Here is a 23,721-nt window from a genome sequence, read left to right as displayed (position 1 = left end):
CACGGAGTGGGGTTCAGTTACTGTAGAGTTAATCGGCTCTTATTCCTGTTTTCAGATGGAGCTCCTGGATAAGTTTCCTGTGGAAGGAGGACAGAAGGATCCGAAGCGTAGGATCATCCCCTTTCTGCCAGGTGCGTTTCACTCGCTCCAGTTTATTATCGTTCTTAAACGAGAGGACGTGAGGACGAATACCGTGCTGAGACGGCGCATGTCTCTCTCGGCACCCGCCGTCTACTGTAATGTCATGAATTAAACGTATACGTTATTTGGGACCGCCCCCTGTGTGTGAGTGAAAGATGGAGTAATAATTGATGTACATGACATTTTAACCAATCACTCCATCACTCCATCACTCCATCACCCATCATTAGCCGTCACTCCTTCCTCCATCACTTCTTCACTCCATCACTTCTTCACTCATCCTGCCATCATTCAGGTATTTTTTACTGGATTATATCACTCGACTCGACTCACTGATAAAACCAAATGGTGATGTTTTTTTTCCGTCCTTTGTCTAATTCTGGTTGATCTTGACGTTAAGGATGTTTTGCAGCTCAGATCTCCACATGGTGTTTAATGTGGATCAGTATGAACATGGAGGTGTTCACACTGACGGATGGTGATGGTGGTTGCGTGATGGTGGTTGCGTTTGATCGGTCAGACCTTACATAAACATAACTATTAACATTTCCAGAAAGTATTAGCTCATCTACTTCTTTCACTTCCTTTCACTATAAAACCAGCAGAGCTCTAAATTTATCCTTTTCAGAAGCAGACCTGAGTCACTTCCTTCCTGCAGAATCACCACCGCATCACCGACGCAAACAAAACTCAAACCAGTCCTGAACCAGTCCTGAACCAGTCCTAAACTTAATCCTAAACCAGTCCTAAACTTAATCCTAAACCAGTCCTAAACTTAATCCTAAACCAGTCCTAAACCAGTCCTCCTGCAGAGTTCAGCAACATCAGAACTGCACATCGTTTATAGGAATTATTGTTATTATTTCTAAAGCATCGTCTTAGCATTTATACTGAACTTTATCTTCCTGAGTCACAGCGTGAACACACACACACACACACACACACACACACACACACACACACACACACACTGACTGTGTACAGTACCACAGACTGAGCTGTGGGCATGCGTGTGTGTGGACATCTGGAAATGGTTTAAGGAGCACACACACACACACACACACACACACACACACACACACACACACACACGGTCACTTCTCTTGGCTGTGTTTATTTATCAGACCTTTGGGTTTGGAAAGAGAATCTGATCTACGGCTCTGACGGTACTGCGGGTTTATATTTGTGCATTTGATCAAATACCTTATCGTTTCCATAGTAACAGATAAGAGGACGGAGGAGTTTACTCTGATTTGAATAATAGGAGGTTTAATTTTATAGTAAATAAAAGATGATTTGTTGCTGCTCTGTGAATGGAATCACACACAAACACACACACACACACACACACACACACACCTGAGAGTGTAGCTCCAGAAGCCAGGTCGGGCCTGTGATGGTGGTGTCTGTGTGGAATTTCCCTCCTCCAGTTGTTTTTCGGTTAAAGCCCCTGACTCAGGATTTGAAGTCTCTCTCTCACACACACACACACACACATATGGAGACACATGAAGACACACATGGAGCCTCCGACCAGACCTGACCGCAGTGCTGATGCGCGCTAACGCTCTGAGGAACGGAGTCGAGGATAAACAGCCTTAAAGCCACTTCAGAGGCTTCCTGTATTTGCTTAGAGGGGCGTCGCCCTGAGACCCCAAAAACCTGAAACTCCCGTCTCATCATTTTCTCATTTGTGTCTCTCTATAATTTTTCCTCTTAGAGCACGTCCTGTTACTTTTACTCAGGTTTCTCTGAGAGGTTCAGGAGTGTGTGGTTGAGGGGTTTCAGCATGGACATGAAGACCGACACCAACACTGAGCGGTTTTACCACAATAGAGCCGCGTGATCGCTTCTGTAAACACGTGACCCAAAGTCTGGTTCATGTTGATCAGTGAAAGCACAATCGTCCGCTGGGGAGGGTCAGGGATCGGGCAGGGACTGGATCAGATCGGATACCAAACGTACCTGAACATGGAGGTAGGCCGCAGTTTAGACGTGACGTCATCACTTCCGTCTGTCTCCTCTGAAGTCTGTGTGTGCGCGCATCACGCTCCAATCTCGTCCAGTGACCTACACGGCCAGACCCGATGCAGAAGGGAGCCGCACCAGGACGTCAGGTACAAATAAATTGCGCCTAGTGTGAAACGCCCTCTGGCGTGGACATGGACCGACGGCGTTAATGTCCCCTGTCCCTGTCTCGGGCACTCACGAGCCGGGTCGCTCGGCTTTAACTCCAGCTGCTTTTTGGTGTTTGTTTTGGGAGGTGTGGAGGGTGGGGTTTGACCCCAGACAGGTCCAGAGCTCAGTACTGAGTGTGTGAGCGAAGTGAACGCCGGCGTCTCCGACTCGGGCCGATGAGGAGCGTCAGATTGCAGTGTAATCCGTTTAAACCCAGACCAGGTTGTTTTGTACCACCGATATTTTTCCTTTGGCCCTTTTAAAAAAAATGTATTGTATTAATGCCTGCTGTTATTATTGTACATCTTCAGAATAATTAATAACAATTCCATCATGATGATGATTCTTATTATTTCCTCAAAAAATCCTGATGAATCAGGGTCTCACAGATGGAGCGATGGGGCCGTAAATAGGCAATAAGAAATGAAATCGGGAGTTTTCTGTAAATCTTGTTTGTCTGTTGCTCCAGTCCTTCCTCACGGAGTGCAGGAGTGATTCAGCTAAAAACCACCTCCGAGTTTAGCCCACTTCCACGTGCACTATTTTGCTGTCACCCTGAACCACCTTATATCACAACAGAGCCGCAGGTCTCCTGCCTGCTCCAGGAAAACAACAGCGAGGATCTCTTACACCGTTTGAGAACGGTCCCGCTCCATTCGGGACGCGACCACAACACGATTTTGTCACAGGAATAAAAGTCAATATCAACACTGGCTGATTAAAAAAAAAAACATGCTCTTAAACCACTTTGGAATAAACGTCACCCTGAGCTTAGTTTTTAAATATACACACAAAATGTAACGTTACGACTTGGAGTGGCCCCAGCCACGCCCCCTAAACAAACACACACACACACACACACTTCTATCTCTGTAACTGTTTGGAACGACACGAGCCGTTTTCAATGTTCAGTGATTGTATCGTTACACTCGACTCTTTTCTTCCTCCGTCACATGTTTCTTTCTTTTGTTTTCATTTCATCACTTTAGTAACTTTTTCCTTCAGCACTTCTTTTCTCTTCCTCACTTTGTTCTCTCGCTGTCTTTTCTCCAGAAATGTAGAGGAGGAATGACATCATAAGAAACAAACTAATTATTCTGTATTTGTAATTCTATTCATATATTTCTAGACTTATATTCAATTACTTATTATTTTACTCTATTACTTGTATTTAATTTTTATATGAAGAATTTATTCTATATTATAATAATTTATTAATAAACAGGTAATACATCTGCTCTGTGGAAACGTTTAGGATCGGGTTTAATGGGGAGTACACTAACTACACTAGACTAACTACACTACACTAGACTAACTACACTAAGGCCTTGTTCACACGGGCGATAAAATCAAGCATTTTTCTTGCGTTCGTAGCGTCCGGTGAGCGCTGATCAAGCGCAGAGTGTTTTCTACATGTAGGAGTCAATGAGAGTGTTCACACAGGCTTTGGTGACGTGCGTTTGTCCGGCTGCACGTTTATACGCCATTAAAAAAAACGTTGCATGCAGCTTTTCCTGGCGTTCAAAACCCAACGAACGCAAGGAAACAACTTCTAGTTCATCTTTGTTTACGTTCATTTTACGCTTCGGAGGACCGGATATATCCCATGATCCTTCATGCTATACATAGGGAAATGCGGAAAAGGGCAAGTTAAAAAAAAAATTTTGAAAAACTTACGCGGAAATTTTCGCATTTCTTCATAAACCACAAAAAACTTTCTTTAATCCGACGTTGTGCGGTCAGAGGGTGAACCCGGTAGCGGCGGGCTTTCATATCCAGTTCCCGACACACTGCCCCCACAGGTTAACACACGAACTACAATTTGGGCTGCAGGCTGACGTTAGACAGAGACAAACGAACGCTGGTCAATCGATCGCCACTACAAAACACAACATAAACGTCTAGGACGTTCAGAGCACGTTTGTTTATCCTAAAACTTATCGCCCGTGTGAACAAGGCCTAACTAACTACACTAACTAACGAGCTGAAAGGGAGCACAGCGCCACCTATTGTATTGGAGTCACACATCCTTCAGTCAGTACATCAGCTCACCCGCCGTGCTCGTACACTGGGACACAGACGGAGTCCAATCACGTGTCCGAGTCGAGCTCCACCTCACTCCGCCTCTACACGTCCTAAAGCGCCCTGCGTGAGGAGAGAATTATTTGCCGAGTTTGTTTAGAATAACAATGAAATCAGCTCTGATGATACGGTTACTGATTAATGTGTTTTATTAGACTGTGTGTGTGTGTGTGTGTGTGTGTGCATGCTGCAGACTGAGAGAAAAAGTGTGTATGATGATGTGTTTTATTTCTGTGCAGGAAAGATTCTGTTCAGGAGGAGTCACATCAGAGACGTGGCCATGAAGCGGCTGAGACCCATCGACGAGTACTGCAGGGTGAGCACGTGTGAGAGTGCGCGCGTGTGAGAGTGCGCGCGTGTGAGGGGGTGCGCGCGTGTGAGGGGGTGCGCGCGTGTGAGGGGGTGCGCGCGCGTGAGAGTGCAGAGTTTTCTGATTTCTGTCTGTAGTCTGAGGTTCACGCATCATCACTGTGTTACTGAGTTTAACATTCAGGAGTCCTCGTCTATCTCACACACACGCGCACAATCCTAACTCACTCACTCAATATGTCTCTCTCCTCTTCTCTCTGTCACACACACACACACACACACACACACACACACACAATCAGGTTAATGCAGCAGAGGAGGCTCTACAGTAAAGGCGCATTAGCTGTAATGCAGCGTCTCTGAAGAGAATACTAACGACTGAGAGAAGGTCAGCCCCAGTGCATGATGGGAAACATCCGTCTGCTCACTGAACAAACTAAATATAGCACACACACACATACACACAATTCAATTTTACTTGTATAGCTTCATTGTCACAAAGCAGCTTTACACAATCAAAAGAATATCATGGAACTGTGTGTGAGTCAGATGATCAGTTCGTCCCTGATGAACGAGCCGAGGGTGACGGTGCTGAGGGAAAAACTCCCTGAGATGGTAATAGGAAGGAACCTTGAGAGGAACCAGACTCAACAGGGAACCCATCCTCATCTGGGTGATAACGGATAGCAGGGATTGATCTGCACTCATACTGTGTGTTAGGAGGCTGGAAGTTCAGTATAACAGGAGATGTGGAGAAGTTCATATGGAGTCCAGTTGGTTATTGGAGGCTCAGGTGGTCTGTAGGAAACTCCAGGAAGAGAGAGTAGGAGAGATAACAGTTAGGTCTGGTCACAGTCACACAGTGTATAATGTGAATGTATATTAACTGTAGAGTGCAAGCAGAGACTCCGGCAGGACTAACTATGACATCATAACTAAAAGGGAGAGCCAGAAGGAAACACAAACATGAGGGGGAACTGAGATGTAAAGCAAACAATCACCTCACCGTCAGCAAACCTGAGTGATCAATGAGAGTGAGGAAGACAGCATCCAAACATACCAGTTCACCATAATACTCTACGTCCATGAGTCCCCCAGATCTGCTCCTTTACCTAAGGCTAATCTATTTATAAAAATGCTTGGCTAAATAAATAGGTTTTTAGCCTGGACTTAAACACTGAGACTGTGTCTGAGTCCCGAACACTATTTGGAAGACTATTCCATAACTTTGGGGCTTTGTAAGAAAAAGCTCCGCCTCCAGCTGTAGTTTTCATAATACGCGGTACTGACAAGCAGCCTGCATCCTTTGATCGAAGTAGGCGTGGCGGATCGTAAGACACTAGCAGTTCGCTCAGGTACTGCGGCGCGAGACCATTTAATGCTTTATATGTCAAGAGTAGTATTTTAAAATCAATGCGAAATTTCACAGGGAGCCAATGGAGTGAAGATAAGATAGGGGTGATGTGCTCATATCTTCTGGTTCTGGTGAGGACTCTCGCTGCTGCATTCTGGACTAGCTGAAGCTTATTTATGCATCTAGCTGAACAACCAGACAGTAAGGCATTACAATAGTCCAACCTAGAGGTGATAAAAGCATGAACTAGTTTTTCTGCCTCGTTTAGCGACAATAAATTTCTTATTCTGGCAATATTTCTGAGGTGAAAGAATGCTATCCTGGTAATATTATCTACATGAGCTTCAAATTAAAGATTGCTCTACATGATGAGACACACACACACACACACACACACACACACACACAGGTCAAAACCAGCAGAGGAGAACCTGCGCGTGTGAGATCTGTAGCGTATGTATTTAAAAATAACTGATTTGTGACTAAAGGGCACCTTGAACACACCTCACTGTCTCTCTCACACACACACACACACACACACACACACACACACACACACACACAGCTTTCAGACTAAGTATGATTTGTGGTTGTGTGTGTGTCCAGACAGAGACACTCCCCAAGCACTCAGCTTTATTAAACACTGAAATTAAAATATGTCACTCAAACACAACACAACACACACACACACACACACACACACACACACACACACACTGACTGATCATTGAAGTAAGACAGTAAATATTTCAGTTTAGTCTTAGCTGTGATGGCTTTTACTTTGCTCCCTCACACACACACACACACACACACACACACACACACACACACACACACACAGGAATGTCTTTGAAGCTTGACAAAAGGTTAAAGGTCAGATTCACTTTAAAAGGTTAAACTCCGGCTGTACATTAGTGTGTGTGAATTTGTTCTTTCACAAATGCATGTTAATGTTCACTTTGAAACCTGTGTGTGTGTGTGTGTGTGTGTGTGTGTGTGTGTGTGTGTTTCAGGCTCTGATCCAGCTGCCTGCGTACATTTCTCAGTGTGAAGAAGTGCGTGTGTTCTTCGAGACTCGACCTGAGGACCTGAACCCCCCCATCGAGTCAGTACACACACACACACACACACACACACACACACACACGTACACGTATAGCGGTGTGTTTCATTCTCTCACCCCTCTCTCTCTCTCTCTCTCTACAGTGAACCCATCGGGAAGAAGAAATCGGGTAAGTAAAAGTTTTTAAACCTTAATGAACTGATTAAAGAGTATTATGGGGTGTTCAGGGTTTACCTAGTTGCTATGGCGACTCAGGAAACGCAAACACAAAGTTTTCAAGATTTTTCAGTTAAAGTTCAAATAATGTAAAGGTGCTAAGAGAGGCGGAGTTACTGAAGGCAGAGGGGAGTGTGTGTGTGTGTGTGTGTGTGTGTGTGTGTGTGTGTGTGTGTGTGTGTGTGTGTGTGAGTGTGTGTGTGTGTGAGGGACGACCAGGGAGATGAATGAAGAAAAGAAACAAGGAAGGAAAGAAAATATCAGATTTAAATACTAACAGAAACGAGGGATCTTTTTTAATTTCTATTTAAAACATTACGGAGATATCAAAGGAGTTTCGTCACAGCGTCGCTTCGTTTAAACTTAAAGTTCAAATAAACACACACAGCTTGAAACCGTGTGGGCGGGGCTGGGGGAGGAGCTATTGGGAGGGGCTGTAGGCAGCTTGTTGTCCTGTACCAGACCAATCACAGTTCAGGGCGTCGCCTTAGCTGTTTAATAACTCTGCAAGGTTTTGTTCATCAGTCTGTTTATTTTCTTTAGGAAAATAGCTGCTTTCTTTCCCCGCCCCCTCTTTTCCTGACTCCGCCCTTCATTCTGACTCTCATCCTTTTTTCCCTCCTCATCAGGCATTGTGCAGAGAGCGACTTCTTTCCTAAAGAGAGGTAGTAACACTGCTCTTGTGGCTGGGTGCTGTTCTCTGTGTGTGTGTGTGTGTGTGTGTGTGTGTGTGTGTGTGTGTGTGTGTGTGTGTGTGTGTGGTGCATTAGCCCCTAAAACCTCAATAATTATTAACAATATTACTCCTTAATAAAAGATCATGGCACCGAGCTGGTGATTAGCAGCGCTAGCTACACGGGCATTAGCATTAGCAAGAACTCACTAATTTTTTTCTTTTGATTGTTTAAAGCCGCTTTGTGACAGTGACCGTTGTTAAATTAGCTTTACAAATAAAACTAAATTCAATTCGACCTCTGAGCGAACATCTGCAGAACTGAAGTAAAACTAAACCGCGTGACATCGATGAGTCCTGCGTCTCTGTATTTACACTGAACCCGAGTGTTCGAAGAAAAAACAAAAAAACACTAATCTGGGCGAGTAATCTGATAACAGACAGTAACAGCACTGTGAGGTGTAACTCTATGTATGAGTGGGCGTGTCCCAGGTGTTGTCCAGTGGTTAATGACACTAACTGTGTGTCTCAGCGTGGGTGAGAGTAGGTCTGTACGGTCCGCAGTACTGAGGAGAGAGCAGCTGTCTGACTAAACCCACATTCACACCCAGTCACAGAAGCACTTTCAGTAAGAACACACATCTGATAACGTTATGGCGTCTTAACACCTGAAGCGTCCCGCCAGTGTCACCTACTTTTAACGCGGTTCACCGGTCATTTGACCGCCTATTGTTTTGAATGGGAAGCTGTCGCTGACGCACAATGATCGCTAGATGGCGCTTTTCTACCAAAGCAAATAGTTTAGCCCCAAGATCAACTTGCACTTGGACAATGCGCCATTCATTCCCGCGTTGGTAATCAGCGATATATATATTTTTTCATATTCAACTGAAAACCTACTACAGAGTCTCTAATGGGACAAAAGAAGAAAAAAAAAGGGAAAAAAACGTAATTTTATAACGAGAAAATTCACTAGTTCATTCATTCTATTTTAAGCTTTTAAATGGCTTGAATGTTTTTTTTAGTGTAACAGTGCTTTAGATGGAGCAGGAGCAGCGATTTAGTTCTGAGCTCGCTTCCGTGAAATTATCGCTAAAGCAATGTAATGACCCCTCCTGAGGATATAAAGCTTTATTATTGGGTTTAAATAAATCAAATCTACCACAGATCATAAACTATGCTATGTCATAACCGAAGCAAACACCACGATTATGCCTCGTTTCGTTCAGTGTTGCTAGGCAACAGACCACACGCCTATTCGGTAATCTCTCTCCGTTTAGCTCTGAGGAAAAAAAAGCTGTATTTTGTTTGTTTGTTTGTTTATATTTAGAATTTTTATAACAGTACAAAAGGATAACAGGTTGGTCTGTGCAGTTAGTGCCCTTTGAGAGGTTGTGCGCGCGCGGTCCACTACACAGCAAAAATATGTTAGTATATAATGACTGAAATAAAGTCATGTTAGTATATAATGACTGAAATAAAGCAGCTCACATTAGCGTGTTTCGCACAGCGCCACAAACATAGCGCTTATTTAACACGTATAAATTTATAAACTGTTTAACTCTTATAAATCTCTCAAATCGACACGACGGGTTCACAACCACATTTCAGCCATTCACACACATGCATTGTGCTGTGTTGTTGGTACACACTTTCACTTTTCATCTCTCCTTTGATCAAAATGCTCCCGATATGAGCCGATACGAGCAGCTTAGTTTCAGTCAGAATATTCCTCTATCATAAAGAGAGGCGACATGTACTTGCTGATTAAACACTGCATTTTTTAAAAGTGAAAACGCAGGCGATGTGAGCAGCTTTAATTATTAATAATTAAATAATTATTCAATGCTGGTCAGAAATTATTATTCGTTTGATTATTATTATTATGTTTTTTTGAGTTCAGCGTTGAATGACTATTTGAAACTGAAACCCTTCGTGTAGATTCATGCCACAAGTCATTTGATCATACAAAGATTATTACGTTGTGCTCAGACCACTGAGCTTTTGCAGATTTCAAAATTGACATTTTTTCCGTTTTTTTTATCACTGGAATGGAAGAGATAGAAAGTTTCCTCATCATAACACGCCTTGTATTGTTTTTAATGCTCAATACACAATCCATAATTTTTTTCATGCTTCTTTACAAAGGGAAAGTACAAATGGAATTATTTTATTTGGTTAATTAATTAATTCATTTTTAAATAAAATCTAAAATTAAAACAGTGTAGAGTGATTAATAAATTCAAATTTAAATTTATTTGTCACGTACACAGTCATACACAGTACGATATGCAGTGAAATGCTTTTTCGACTACCAGTGATCTTAAAATAAAAACTTAAACATAAGAATAAATATAAATAAAGGTAATACGGTAGAAAATAAAGTTAACTGGTAAAATATACTGTACAAGTAAAAATAAAGACATATTGCAGTAAAAGAAATATTGCAGGAAAATGAAATTAACTAGTAAAAGTAAAAATATACTGTGCTACCTAAGATAAAATTAGAATAAAATATACTGTACAAATAAGAACAAAAATATATAATATAGAAATATGAAAAAATATATAATATATAAATTTGAAATTTGAATTTAATAACAATACCACGCATGTTATGCTGTTTGTCTTTTGCTGTTTGTTGCAATGTTGAATGATTATGCGAAACTGAAGAGCTTCGGGTAGGTTCATGCGTAACCACTGTGTGTGTGTTTGTGTGTGTGTATATATATATATATATATATATATATATATATATATATATATAACTGCATATATGGAATAAAACCTGAGATAGTTACATATACACACTGAATGACGCATAGATAGTATGCGCGATCCCTTGCGCCATCTGCTGAGAGAAATGAGAATCGCAGGTTCGAAAAGGCAGGAAATGGCATGACCGCACTCAGCTGTCAGCGATTTCACGTAAATAAGAGCAAAATAGCTTTATACTGGCTTTTACTGGTGCGATTTTGAAAATGTAAGCAAACAGGGTGATTAAGGTCACAGATCTAGGAAAAGTCATGAAAGGAGGTTCCTGGAATTTGATCGAGTGTGAAGTTTTTTTTTTTTTTTTTTCCCTATTGCAGTCAAATGACCGGAACTCGGCGCTTCTAGTGTTAAACACCACGCCGTCTCTGCACTAATCACTTCTAAGTCGTTCTGAATCGCCTCTGAACCGTCCGTGTCATTCTGTTCACGGCTAACGCTTAGCTACAAAGCTAACTAGCTTCTAACATAAGCCTGAATTCCAAATCCCACTCTAACCCCTGATCAAGGGCACTACTTGGTGTGTGGAACAAGGGATTTTAAAACCTACATAGTGCACTAGCTTTCCATTTACCACTACTTGGGATTTGATCCCAGAGCCTAAACGTTAACAGAGCTGATATTCTAAAGTGTAATAAGTGTAACTATAAAGTAAATCCTGTGAGTTTCTCAGGACTGTCCACCACCTCCATGGTTTATTCTCCTCACCTTATGGTTACAGTGTACCACTAAGAGTTTAACACCACTCTCACCTCCTGGTAATTACACTAACTGTCGCCCGCCAGTTTTCAGTCGCCAGCTCCGCCTGCTGTTTAATTAGTTCTGCCATTCAAGGAAGGATACGTGTGGGCGGAGCAAAATAACTGGTTAGATAACGGAACAAATCATAATTGGTTAATAAAAGACTTTTGTGGAACTGTTGTAGAAAAGTGATATCACACTCGAGGTCGTGCTGTTGTACTGAATATAAACGCAGGTTTATCTTGCCATGTTCGAGGTTTAAGGGTGTGTTTTCAAACTTTGTGTAAATCTGGGGTTTTGATTTTCTGGGTTGTCACGTGATCCTGGCAGTCATCTGCTCATGTTGTCACGTCGGTGTTTTTGGTGTCGGTTTCTTTCCTTCTGTCTCCTTTTTCATCTCTTTTCACTAAACAGCTTCTTTTTCATGACTAACGGCGACGCCTTTCGCTCGCTCCAGCTTCTCTCCGCTCGTTAGCGTCCCACGCATTGGAGAGAAACTCCATAACCCCCTGCATGTTTTCCATCTACAGGAGACTCGAGCGGCGCCGACCCGCTGCTCCTGGATCAGTACGTCGCCGTCACCGACTACGAGAAGCAGGAGAGCTCCGAGATCAGCCTCCAAGTCGGCCAGGTGGTTGAGGTCATCGAGAAGAACGAGTCGGGTATGAGTCCAGAGAAAAACTCACAACACTTAATCTCACACAGGTGGAGTTTAAGCTGTGGAACGGAAAATCCTGAATTCTAAACATTTAAAAAAATATTTCAAAAAATTAAATACCACAAAGTTTTGGTTAAGTTTATATTAAAACCATTTTATTAAAAAATCTAACATAAAAAAAAAAATTATAAAATAAATAATGTAAACAAAAAAAAAACAGCATGACTAGAAAACCCAAGAATGGGCAAAACAAAAAAATCTATAGAAAATTACCCTTAAAAAAATAGGTTTAACAATTTGTTTGAAATTTAGTTTGAAAATTAAAATTAAGAAAGTAATCTTGATTTTGAACAAGAAATATCATTATTTGAAACTATGTTTAGATCTTTTAAAAAAAAAAAATCCAACTGAAAAATGAAAGTAAAGCTTAAATTATTTTAATTAAAAAATAATAATAATTTAAATCTCAATTTGAGATATTTATCTGATTTAATGTGGTCTTTTTTTTAGAAAATCAAAAATAAATTCAAATCTTAAAAAAATTGTCTTAAATTATTAATTGAAATCTAAATTCCAGTTTAAAAGTATAAAAAAAAGCCTAGATTAAAAAGAATACATTTGTTTATGTGCTGATAAAAAATATATATATATATATATATATATATATATATATGGATTGTTTGGATTTTTACAACATTATTGTTTAAATACACAGTCCTGAAAAAGGGATGTTTCTTTTTTTGCTGAGTGTGTATATATATATAATATTGTGTGTGTGTTGCAGGTTGGTGGTTCGTGAGTTCTGAGGACGCTCAGGGTTGGGTTCCTGCCACCTGTCTGGAGGCTCAAGACGATCCTGACGATTACAGTCTGCCTGCAGAAGAAGGTACTGAAACTGTGTGTGTGGGAGAGAGAGTGAGTTAGTGTGTGAGATTCTGTTCCTCTTCACACCTCCTCTACATTTTAAAGTTAAGGCTGTAGAGAAGTTCAGTGAAAGTGTGATTTTATAAAAATCAGTCTTAAAGGAAATTCCGTCACAGCGAGACGTAGCGATGACAAGCGGAGGTTTGCAGCGACAAGAAATATTTTTATCTCTGTAATTAGCCATTTCTGAGACTCTCGATAACCCGCAGGTTTATTAATAAACTGACCGCAAACGTCATTGTTTCATTTACAAAAAGAGCTGAAATTTCCCAAGAACTTTTATTAACAAGAACAGCTAAATATAAAATTTTTATAATTATTTACAGAATCATTTAATCAAGTCTAATCTTGGTTTCCTCCAGCCTACATTTGGGCTTAAACTGTAAATAAAAAATAAAAAAATTATGCTCTCTAAACAGATCGCAATAGCGAAATTCAATCTTTAGTAAAAAAATAAAAAATAAAAAAAATAAATAAATAAATCTCTGCTTTAAATCGGTGTGAGTCTCCTGGTCTGATGATGACACGACTGACGTGTTTTTGTTCAGCGTGACGTCACGGCTCTGTCTACAGTCTTCACTTAGCACAAAACTTTATGGCTTCTTGATTTTTCTGTCTGTCTGTCTGTCTGTGTCTGTGTCTGTGTTCCCCTGCTGCTGGAGTGTGCCGGAGGTTCTGGTCACTGCCGAGGCTCGGGGGTCGCCGCCGTACTTTAGGCGATCTTTTCAGCCTGAGTTTCAGCCAAGGTGGAGAGAAAATCCCTCTCTTCTTCTCCTCCCGTCCCTCAGCGTTATTTTTAGCTTTTTTTTCCCTCATACTAGCTGCATGGTGCATGAACTAAAATCAGTGTGACGTGTTTTTATGGGTTTAATCCCTCAGATCCACTGGATGCTGCATGATTCCTTTACCAGCTTTTTGTGTTTTTTTTTCTTTGCCTTCATACAGAGAAAATACTCTTATTCGTTCCCTATAGCGCTCCTCCTGTACCGGGCCTGGAGGCCTGGAGCCTGACCCAGGGGACGCGGGACACAAGCTGGGTTAAACCATGTACAGGGTGCCAGACAGTTGATTATCCGGAGTGTGTACTGCACACACCCCCTGTGAATGAGCGGTTACTATGGAAACAATAACGTACCAGAGAGAGCGCATTAATATAAACCTGAATTACAGTCAAAGCTGCCTTTTTTTTTTTTTTTTTTTTTTTTTAGAGAATTACATTGCAGAGACGTTGCAGACGTTTTACCCCAAGTGCCTGCTGCCACCGTCATCTACTTATGTTTGTTTTTTGTTCATTTGTTAATCAAATGACAGAATTCCACTTTTTTTTTTATACACAAGAGTAAGAAAAGTTTTGCTTCATTTGTTTCAATGAGGTTTTTTATTTTTTCCTCCAGAAGAGAAATACGCAGTGATTTACCCGTACACCGCTCGCGATCAGGATGAAATCGATCTTGAGAAGGGAATGATGGTGGAGGTGACGGAGAAAAACCTGGAGGGCTGGTGGAAGATCAGGTAAATTAAGTAAATAAAAAAATGTAAATACACACTACCAGTCAAAAGTTTGTGATCTTTTTCTAACTTCATGGTCGTTCTTGATGTTTATTTTCTTCTACACTGTAAAACAATGCTGAAGGCGTTTATTATCCAAAATCCACAATAATCTCCTCTGAACAGTTGATATTGAGATGTATATCTGCTCCTTCTGCTCTGTAAAGCTTCATAACGGCTCTAATCTGAGGTGCTGGTTGTTAATTGGTGATTTCTGAGGCTGGTGACTCTAAATGAACTTCTCCTCTGCAGCAGAGCTCAGTTTTGGTCTTGTTTTCCTGTGAAGGTCTTTATGAGAGACAGTTTCATCATCATGGAGCTTGATGGGTTTTACAAACACACGACACAAAACTGTTCCTGTGAGAACTGATCCAGAACATCTGACCTCCATGTCTTGAAATAATAACCGACTGTTGTTGTTGTTGTTGTTACATAATTAACAAATTCCTCATGTGTTATTTCATGGTTTTGAAATCTCCAGTATTGTTGTAGATTGTAGAAAATAAATCACTAAACAAAACAAAGACATTTGCAAGTGATCCCAAACTTCTGAGTGGTAGTGTGTGTGTATAGATATATTCATAATAAAAATTAAATAGTTACAATGTAAATATACGCCCCATACTTTTATTTAAAATCTTATGCTTTGCTTTTTCATTTATTAATTTATTATATATTGTGTTTGATTTGTTTGTTAAAGCTTCTAAATTGAGGTACATTGTTTTCATTTTGTAAAAATACTTTGACTGTGCATCATTTTAATAACGTAATAAGCATAGTGTGTCAATGTAAATATTATATTTTTCACACAGAGGTACAAATGTCAAGTGGTTGTATGTTACAGATACAGGGTAGATTTTTATTAAGTTTGTAATTTAAATCCTGCTTAATTGTTTTGATTAAATTAACCTATAAATTGATTAAATATTTAGATATTAAAAGTACTTCCTGATGTTTTTAATCATCTCGTGTTTATTTTCTGCAGATATCAGGGGAAAGAAGGCTGGGCTCCGGCTTCGTACTTAAAGAAATCTGAAGCCTCGAGCCAAAAGATGTCATCGCATTCGAGTGCTAACGATTTAGACGGAGCGTGTAAACAGCAAAGCAGCAACAAGGAGAATAAAGAGAACCAGAGGGAGAGATTCAGTCCTTTTAGTGACAACAAGAGAAGTAAAGTCATTTCGTTTGTTTTTATCCACAGAATTATTTTTACTTTTATCGGTTTTCTTAAATCTTAAATTACATAACCTCTTTTTTTATATTGGACTTTTTCACACTAAACCTCACTTTACACAGAAGTGTTACCTCCTTCTACTGTGATCTTTAAAAATGTTAACCTAGTGGTTTTAAGAGAGTCATAGAAAATGCTGTAATAATGTACTCGTACATTATGATAATGTTTAAACAAGAACTATGTTTTAATTTTGCAGGAGCAGATGTGCGTCAGAGACTTCCACCACGCCGAGACCTTTCAATAGTACGAACGTTGCAGCTTTTCTTTTACATTTCTATATTTATGTATAAAAAATGTAAAAAAAAAAATAAATGAAAGGATAGATTTCTTTCTCTAATGCAGTGAAAAATCTGATCTGTACACTTCATCACTCCGTTTGTTCTTTAGCCTCGCGGGACAAACCTGCCGAAGCCACCGGTGCCTCCACAGGTGGAGGAGGAGTACTACACCATTGCTGACTTTCAAACCACCATCCCGGATGGAATCAGTTTCCAGGCGGGAGTTAAAGTCGAGGTGAGATAATCAAGAGAAAACAATCAGGAACTCTGTTTATTGTTATTATATACGTACATATATACTGTATACATACATACATATATACCGTATACATACATACATATATACCGTATAAGCTTGCTAAACCCTGGTCCACTATTAGTTAGTTGGCTAATAATTAGGTAACTGAGAAGGGAAGAAAGAGGAGACGAATTAAAATTCTACTTGTTTGTCTAATCACCGAGAGGCTGAAAAGGAATGAAAACGAATGAAACAAACCCTATTTTTATTCTTTCTGACCTGAGAGTCTTGGACTAATCAGTCATAACTTCCATAAGCACTATACATTGGCAGGAAATTCCCCAGCATGAAGATTTATCCTTGTTTTCTCGCAGGTCATTGAGAAGAACTCAAGTGGCTGGTGGTACATTCAGATCGATGATAAAGAAGGTTGGGCTCCTGTCACCTTCTTGGATAAATACAAGAAGAGCAGCAGCGCATCCAGGCCCATTTTTTTAGCCCCTTTGCCTGGAGAAATGGCTCAGCTAAAGCTAGAGGATGGTCCCGATAGTAATAACAGCACAGAAGATAACTGGTCCAAACCTCTCCCGGACGAGCCATCCTCCACTGCAGACTTCGCCGCTCGTCCCAAACTGAGAGACTGGAAGTCCAATGCCGCAAAGAACACCTCCCCTTTCTCCAATCCGCTGCCTCCAGCACCTTCTTTACCTCCTGCTGAGGAGAAACCAGCCCTTCCACCAAGGAGAGAGTCCATCAACAAGAGCCTGGAGTTAGAGGAGAAGCTTAAAACAGATGTTTCCAAACCGCTTCCGCCCAAACCTCCAGCTCCGGGCGTCATTGTGCCCCTGGTTTCCCCCAAACCAGCTCCATTCAAATCCGAAAAACCTCCTGAACCAAAGAAGGACGAAAAGAACAAACCCCTGCACTTGAAGAATGAGATGGGGTTGGAATGCGGCCACAAGATTTCCGCCAAGGAAGTGAAGAAGTTCAACTTGAAGCCGGTGCCGAAGCAGCCACCGAAGCCCAAATCTGAAAATCAAGAAGAGAAAGCGGAATGTGCCAGTCCCGCTCCTTTCCTGAAACCAAAACCGGTTGTTAGACCAAAACCTCCACCAGCCGCTAAACCAGAACTGCCGAGCAAGAGCGAGCTCGATATCACCAACCTGAGGAGCAAGTTGCGTCCCTCCAAACTTCCTGACGCAGACTCCAGTCAGCAAAACGGAACTTCCTCGAATAACGGCGAACCAAAATGTCCGCCCAAACAGCAAAACGGCCACGATTCGGTAGAAATCCCTAAACCTCAAATGCCTGGTCCTAGAGAACCACCTCAGAGACCCAGCTCTGCTCCGAGACGACCTCCACCACCAAAGAAAACTTCAGAGCCAGAAAACAAACGAAATTCCACAGAGATCAAAGCGCCTCTAAAGGACATTCAGGAGAATAAACAAGCCCAAACTTCTCAAAACCGACCGCCACCTCCGAAACCAAAAGCTGCCGCAACTCCGGCTTCCAAAGACAAGGAGGAATCTCCAAAGGCGAAAGTCCCGGTACCTCCGAAACCGCTCGCTAAAACCGATAAACCACTGCCGCCGAAAGACAAACTTCCTCCTCTCATCAAAGATCCAGCTAAGGAAGAGCTCTTTTTGGCGGTGGCGGACTTTGAAGGTGACGATCAAACTCCGGGCTTTAAAGAAGGCGCGGTCTTCGAGGTGCTCGAGAGGAACACCACGGGTTGGTGGTTTTGCAAAAATGTAAGCGATGGTTCAATGGCTGAGGGCTGGATCCCCTCCAACTACTTAGCCAAGAAACACTAGGTACCTGTCTTTCATATCTATTTAATTAGTCTGTGTTATTTATGGGTACCTTTACAATCAAAGTCTCTTTACATTCCATTCTTTTGCGAGTTCAAACACTGTTCGTTTGTGCTTGCGTTGCGTTTTTACTGTCCCTTTTTTTTTAGGGGCGTCGGGTGGATTTCTTTTTTTTTTTGTGTGACATTTCTTTGGGAGAAAGCAACAAAAGTGTCACACTGCTAAACCTGTATTTTTAATTTTTATTCATGCATGCTAACCAAACTCATACTATTTTTATATTTATATAATCTTTAGCTCTATAACAGATTAGCAATATACATACATATGTGACTTCTTGCAGCCTTCTTGCTATCTATCGTGCCTCGATTATGTACGTATTAATATTAACAATATTAAAAGCCAAGTTCTCAGAGCTTCTAAACGTTAGCAAAAATGTCTCTGTGGAGGCGTTGGGGGGCAACTAGCCTTATGCTTCCTTATGCAACTATCACAATGCAGAAAACCTTTATAAAAAGTGTTACACCAAAAAAAAAAAAAAAATTTATACTGCCTAACTTTTAATTATTATTATTTTTTTTTAAGTTTTAATCCATCTTCAAGCCTCATATAAGGAATTTTGCTGCAATGCTTCAACTTGCACATTTTTACAGGGATGCATGGCTAGCAGCTCACATGCTAACACAACATGTTTTGAAATAAAGTGATGAACGACTCATTTCATCAATGCGTATTAATAAACACATTTTCGTACGCCGTATGGGAAATACAATGTTAGTGATGCATCCCTAATTATTTTTTTTTTTACTTTTTAAGAGATGAAGTTCACAGATTTCAGTTCTGTGGCACTGAGAACAGAATGACAGCAATCAAAAACCTAAAACTAATCTAATCTAATAATGGGCAAAGTTTTAATAATTTTAATAAATCTTGGGGGAAAAAAAAACCTCTTCGGTTCTGTTCAGCAGTGTTGCATTACTGACGATGGTGCTTACATTCAGTATTTTATGATCATTTTCGTGTTTAACCTGTTTAACATGTGCGTACTTGACTGGTTTCAAGTATACTTTTTAGTGAGTTAACACTACATTTTGTTTTTATTTGTAGATTGTGTTGGGTCGCTTTTAAAGTGTCAATGTTTTTGTGCTAGATTTTTGCGTCTTTTACACGAGAAAAGTTTGACGATGCTCAGAGTCACGCCTCCACAAAATTTACAGTGTAAAATAACAGTATTAACAGTTATTTTTTGTTTGGTCCAGATTGTAAGACTGTTAAGGGTTTAATTGGGTGATGGACATTTATATCCTTTTTTTTTTTTTACCCAAAAAGTGTGATGGTAACCTTAAACTAACTGAACGTGAAGGAAATACAACGCCACAAAAAAAAAAAAAAGCCTGCTACATTAACGGGAGTGGGCAGTTTATCAGAAACACCATTTTACATGTACACAAATGGTACGTTCCAAAAGTATTCAATCAAGAATGCCGTTCTCCACGTGGCGTAGTGTTTAGATATGAGACGACTGAACGTATTGATGATAAACCTGATGCTGAAATGTGATGCAATCAATGATGCTTAGCTTGTTTACTGTAGCGCCCCCATCTGGACTTCAGGTAGAACTGTTTTAAGGATTTCAAAATTGTGCAATCGTACAATCCATGTTTAAAAAAAATAATTTCAGGCATACAGGTCAGGAATCTCTACTGATCTTACACAGAATGAGCCAAAAAAGGTTTACTACAGAGTCAAAACTGTATGAGAACTATTTTTGGTTCCATGAAGAACTTTTCCTTTAATAAAATCATGATTCTTAGTTTCTTTTTTTGTTTTTGTAACAAAGTTGTTTTCCACTTTTTTTTCTTTTCTTTTTAAATCTCTGTAACAGTTCTTCAGAAATAAAAATAATTTGTCAGCTTTTCTACAACTTGTATGTTCAAGTGTAAGAAAGTCTACTGATTAATATTTCTGTATTTTAAGACAAACATAATTTAAAATACAACTTAACATTTATTTTAAATTTATACATTTCCTACTTTTTTTGCTTCTGTTTGCATTTTCAATTTTATAAAAGGTGATTTTGTGTAAGAAGTCTGAGCCAAGACAAAGTGTTTAAACAGAAGGTGTAATAATACTGAACACATGGACACGGCTACAACATTGTGTAAGAGGACCGTTTCGTGAGGGGTTTTATATTCTTGGGAGAGAGATGAACTGAAACGTGAAGAGAGAGCTGTAACTGGTTGGGAACACCGCACGTGAGTCCGAGATGTGGAAAAAGAAACGAACAAAAAAAAGCTTTCACAGAGTTGATGAATCTGGTTGATTTTTGCAGAATGCAGACATTTCTGTAACCTGTACGCTACGTGTTGTTTTTTTTTTTCATTTCATGTCACGTGCAATTTCTTTTGTTTCTTATAAAACCTAAATAAACATTTCAAATCAAATCTGTTCAGTTTGTGAAGTCTGTAAATAAATACTTACCTGTAGAAGTAAAAAAGTGGAGAAAGCAAAATTAAATAATAAAGTTGACTTTATTAGATTTCTGTACAGCGAGGGGTCAGTTTACACCCTTTTGGTTAAAATAAAAATAGCAGTAAATTAAAAGGCCCAAAACAAAAGATAATCAGTGCAGCAGACAGATAGATAAATATAAACTGGTTTCAGTTACCTGTGGGTTTATTAAGGAAAACATAAGGCCTACCTGTACCTGATTATCTGCCCCACTTTAAATAATAGAAATAATTGGTAGAGAATATTGCATTAGGAAAAACACATTGCACTTTGTGTGTCAGTGATTAAAGAGTCAGTAAACTGTTTATCAATAATAATGTATTTTTGTTCTATTGCTGTTGGATAAAACCTGTAACAGGTGGGGTTATATATATTTTTCTTGCATTTGTTTTTTATTTTTATCTTTAAGTTAGATTTTTCTTCCAACTCTTGATGTATTGAGTAATTTTTAATTTAGTAACATTTAAATAAAGAAAATATTTAACAATTTTTAGTAAACAATACACCACAAAGCCCTTCTTTATTATTTTAAGAAATTATTACTGTAATTGTTAATATTTTGTGTGGATTGTTAGTCTTTTTTGTGCTTATATCCAGTGTTGTGCTTTACAGTAATTCTGTGACAGGAAAAAAAAAAAACAGTAAGAAAACACGGACTATAATAATAATAAAGTACCACTTTACCTTACCGTCACTTATAGCTAAAAGATCTGACAAACATTTACACAACATGCGTACAAGGTGACGCTGTTAGAAAGAACTTCGTTAAAGTGTTTTAAATATTTGCTTTCTTATAATTTATAAAACAGAACAAAATTAAAGGAAATAGAATAGAAAAAAAAAACTAAGCTTTTTCCTGTACATTTCTTTGGCGAAACTAAATATTTTTCTGACTTGTCAGAAAAGAAATATTTTGAAGTTTGACAAATTTCTACTGACTATTAATAATAACAATAATAATAATAATGCCTGATTACTGGCTTTGGTGTGAAAATACAGTTAAAGTGGTTTAATTAAGCTTTTTGTTGTTGTTGTTTTGTGTTTAAATGTACTTCTTTTTCACCCGTTTAGAAAAAAAGCTAACGTAAGTTTTTAAAATATAAGAACTTGTATCTTCCTCCATGACTTATTAGGATACCTCACTCTTTATTCTATATTATTTACCGAAAAAAAAAAAAAAAAAAAAGATTCAGATTTTAATAATACCGCACGGGAACGTTGAGGGTGTGCTAATCCTGTTCGCACAAATGATCTACCTGGTCGAGTGGGTGGGGCTACAGAGGAGCACAAGTCTGTCTGATAGTGGCCAGTGGGCGGAGTCCTAGGTGGTGGAGGAGTCTGTGTACGGCAGGAATTTGGTGTATTTGGTGGAAGAGCTGCGGTTGAGACACTCCTTGTCCTCGCTCATTCGGAAGAAATCCTCCTGCTCACGCTTCTTTTGGTTAAGCTCCTCCTCCAGAGCCTGATGACGACAATGTTAGGGCAATTAACAAACAAAAAAAGTAAATTGTACATCATTATATAAAATAATAACAATAACAACAGCCACACAAATAGCTGCAGGCAGTGATTATGGGGGCCAAGCACTTTTTGTCCCTACCCCTTAGTGATGAAGGAAAGACCAGAAACGCCTGGCGCTGGATTCAACTCTTACTCCATGGAAGATTAATGGTTACTGATGTGTTGCCTCACTTCCTGTTTTCACCTCACGTGTGGCAAAATGACCCGAAGCCTGCTTATTAACATCATGTATTGTTGCTAAAAAAGTTTTTAAATGTATCCGATACTGCCCTGTGGCACTGGTGGCACTAGAGCGCTCGAGCAGCATACAGCAGCACTGTACACTGCGCCAAATACATTTCTTAAAAAGCAAACACTGTTGTAGACTGTAGGCTCCTGTGGTTGTGCTTGGCCCCCTAATTATAATAATAATAATAATAATAAAAACAAGAAGAGCGAGATGGAATTATTTTGCATTCTAAATTAATATATGGATTTTTAATTATATTTTAAAACAAAAGTAGCAAAACACATTGCTCATTGTGAGTGCTAATTACGTATACTTTAGTGTGAAGATTATAATCCTAAAAAACTCCAAATAAGAGGGAATATTATTTTATGAATTGAAGCTATAAACATTTACTCTAGGAATAAATGATATTTAAATTTGATGATAAATAAATTTACAACATAAATTAACAGGAATCTCTGTTAATTTATGTTGTAATGTATGTTTACAACATGTTATGTTTATGTTGTAAATTTATGTTGCATGTAGCACCTTGGTCCTGGAGGAACGTTGTTTCGTTTCACTGTGTACTAACTGTATATGGTTGTAATGACAATAAAGCCTACTTGAACTTGAACTTGAACTAATAAAACGTTATATTTAGGTACTAAACACTAAACAGTGATGTCTAAAACTGCTCCTGTCTCCTGCTGGACCACTGCTGAGGATCTGTTTAGGTTCTAAATTTACACATAACGGACAACGTAGCAGAGAGAGATTAGCCCCAGAACCTTCTTGCGTGGTTGCAGTTGCGCTCTCCACTCCTTCAGCAGCTGGTTGTGATGCTCGTCCAGCGATTTCAGCCTCTGAGTCTCGTTCTCCACCAGCAGGTGACATTTCTCATTCTGAAGGAAGAAGATTAACAGCAGGGATAAACACAAGACCGATTACCAGAGTCAGGTGTGGATGTTTTTCCACTGTCTCACTCATCTGCTGAAAATTAAGAAAAAATATAGAAAACAGACAAAATGGGGAAGAGAGAGAGAGAGAGTGTGTGCGCTTGTGTGTGTGAGGGTGAGAGAGAGACAGATTGCCGTACACACCTGTAGTTGCTGGAGTTCTCTGAGGTTGCTCTCACACTGCCCGATCATTTCTCTCATCTGGTTGTCATGTTTTTGTTGCTGGTGCAGCCGCTCCGCCTTCTGCCTCTTATCCTCCTGCCTGGAAAACTGTACACAAATACACACACACACACACTCCA

The 23,721-nt window shown here is 39.7% G+C and overlaps 2 protein-coding genes across 3 annotated transcripts in view; one reads left to right on the top strand and one right to left on the bottom strand.

Moving 5' to 3' along the window:
• Positions 1-19,467, top strand: part of sh3pxd2b (SH3 and PX domains 2B) — a 29,088-nt gene extending 9,621 nt beyond the window's left edge. Inside the window, exons 3-14 of one of the 2 annotated variants that reach the window (XM_053479168.1) lie at positions 56-131; positions 4,641-4,717; positions 7,078-7,169; positions 7,271-7,296; positions 7,973-8,008; positions 12,060-12,191; positions 12,972-13,073; positions 14,506-14,623; positions 15,645-15,829; positions 16,090-16,136; positions 16,281-16,406; positions 16,784-19,467. In XM_053479168.1, the coding sequence (XP_053335143.1) occupies positions 56-131; positions 4,641-4,717; positions 7,078-7,169; positions 7,271-7,296; positions 7,973-8,008; positions 12,060-12,191; positions 12,972-13,073; positions 14,506-14,623; positions 15,645-15,829; positions 16,090-16,136; positions 16,281-16,406; positions 16,784-18,223 (2,457 nt within the window). In that variant the 3' untranslated portion in view covers positions 18,224-19,467. The remainder of the gene's footprint in view (positions 1-55; positions 132-4,640; positions 4,718-7,077; positions 7,170-7,270; positions 7,297-7,972; positions 8,009-12,059; positions 12,192-12,971; positions 13,074-14,505; positions 14,624-15,644; positions 15,830-16,089; positions 16,137-16,280; positions 16,407-16,783) is intronic. The other variant, XM_053479169.1, reaches the window with a different exon arrangement.
• A 1,265-nt stretch (positions 19,468-20,732) lies between these two features.
• stk10 (serine/threonine kinase 10) overlaps positions 20,733-23,721 on the bottom strand; it is a 43,256-nt gene continuing 40,267 nt past the window's right edge. Inside the window, exons 17-19 of the mRNA XM_053479167.1 lie at positions 23,564-23,689; positions 23,252-23,365; positions 20,733-22,193 (exon numbers count right to left, since the gene is read on the bottom strand). Coding sequence (XP_053335142.1) covers positions 22,053-22,193; positions 23,252-23,365; positions 23,564-23,689 — 381 coding nt within the window. The 3' untranslated portion in view covers positions 20,733-22,052. The remainder of the gene's footprint in view (positions 22,194-23,251; positions 23,366-23,563; positions 23,690-23,721) is intronic.

Source organism: Clarias gariepinus, chromosome 19 (assembly GCF_024256425.1).
Source record: "Clarias gariepinus isolate MV-2021 ecotype Netherlands chromosome 19, CGAR_prim_01v2, whole genome shotgun sequence".
NCBI lineage: Eukaryota > Metazoa > Chordata > Actinopteri > Siluriformes > Clariidae > Clarias > Clarias gariepinus.
This window is presented reverse-complemented; position numbering and strand designations above follow the sequence as displayed.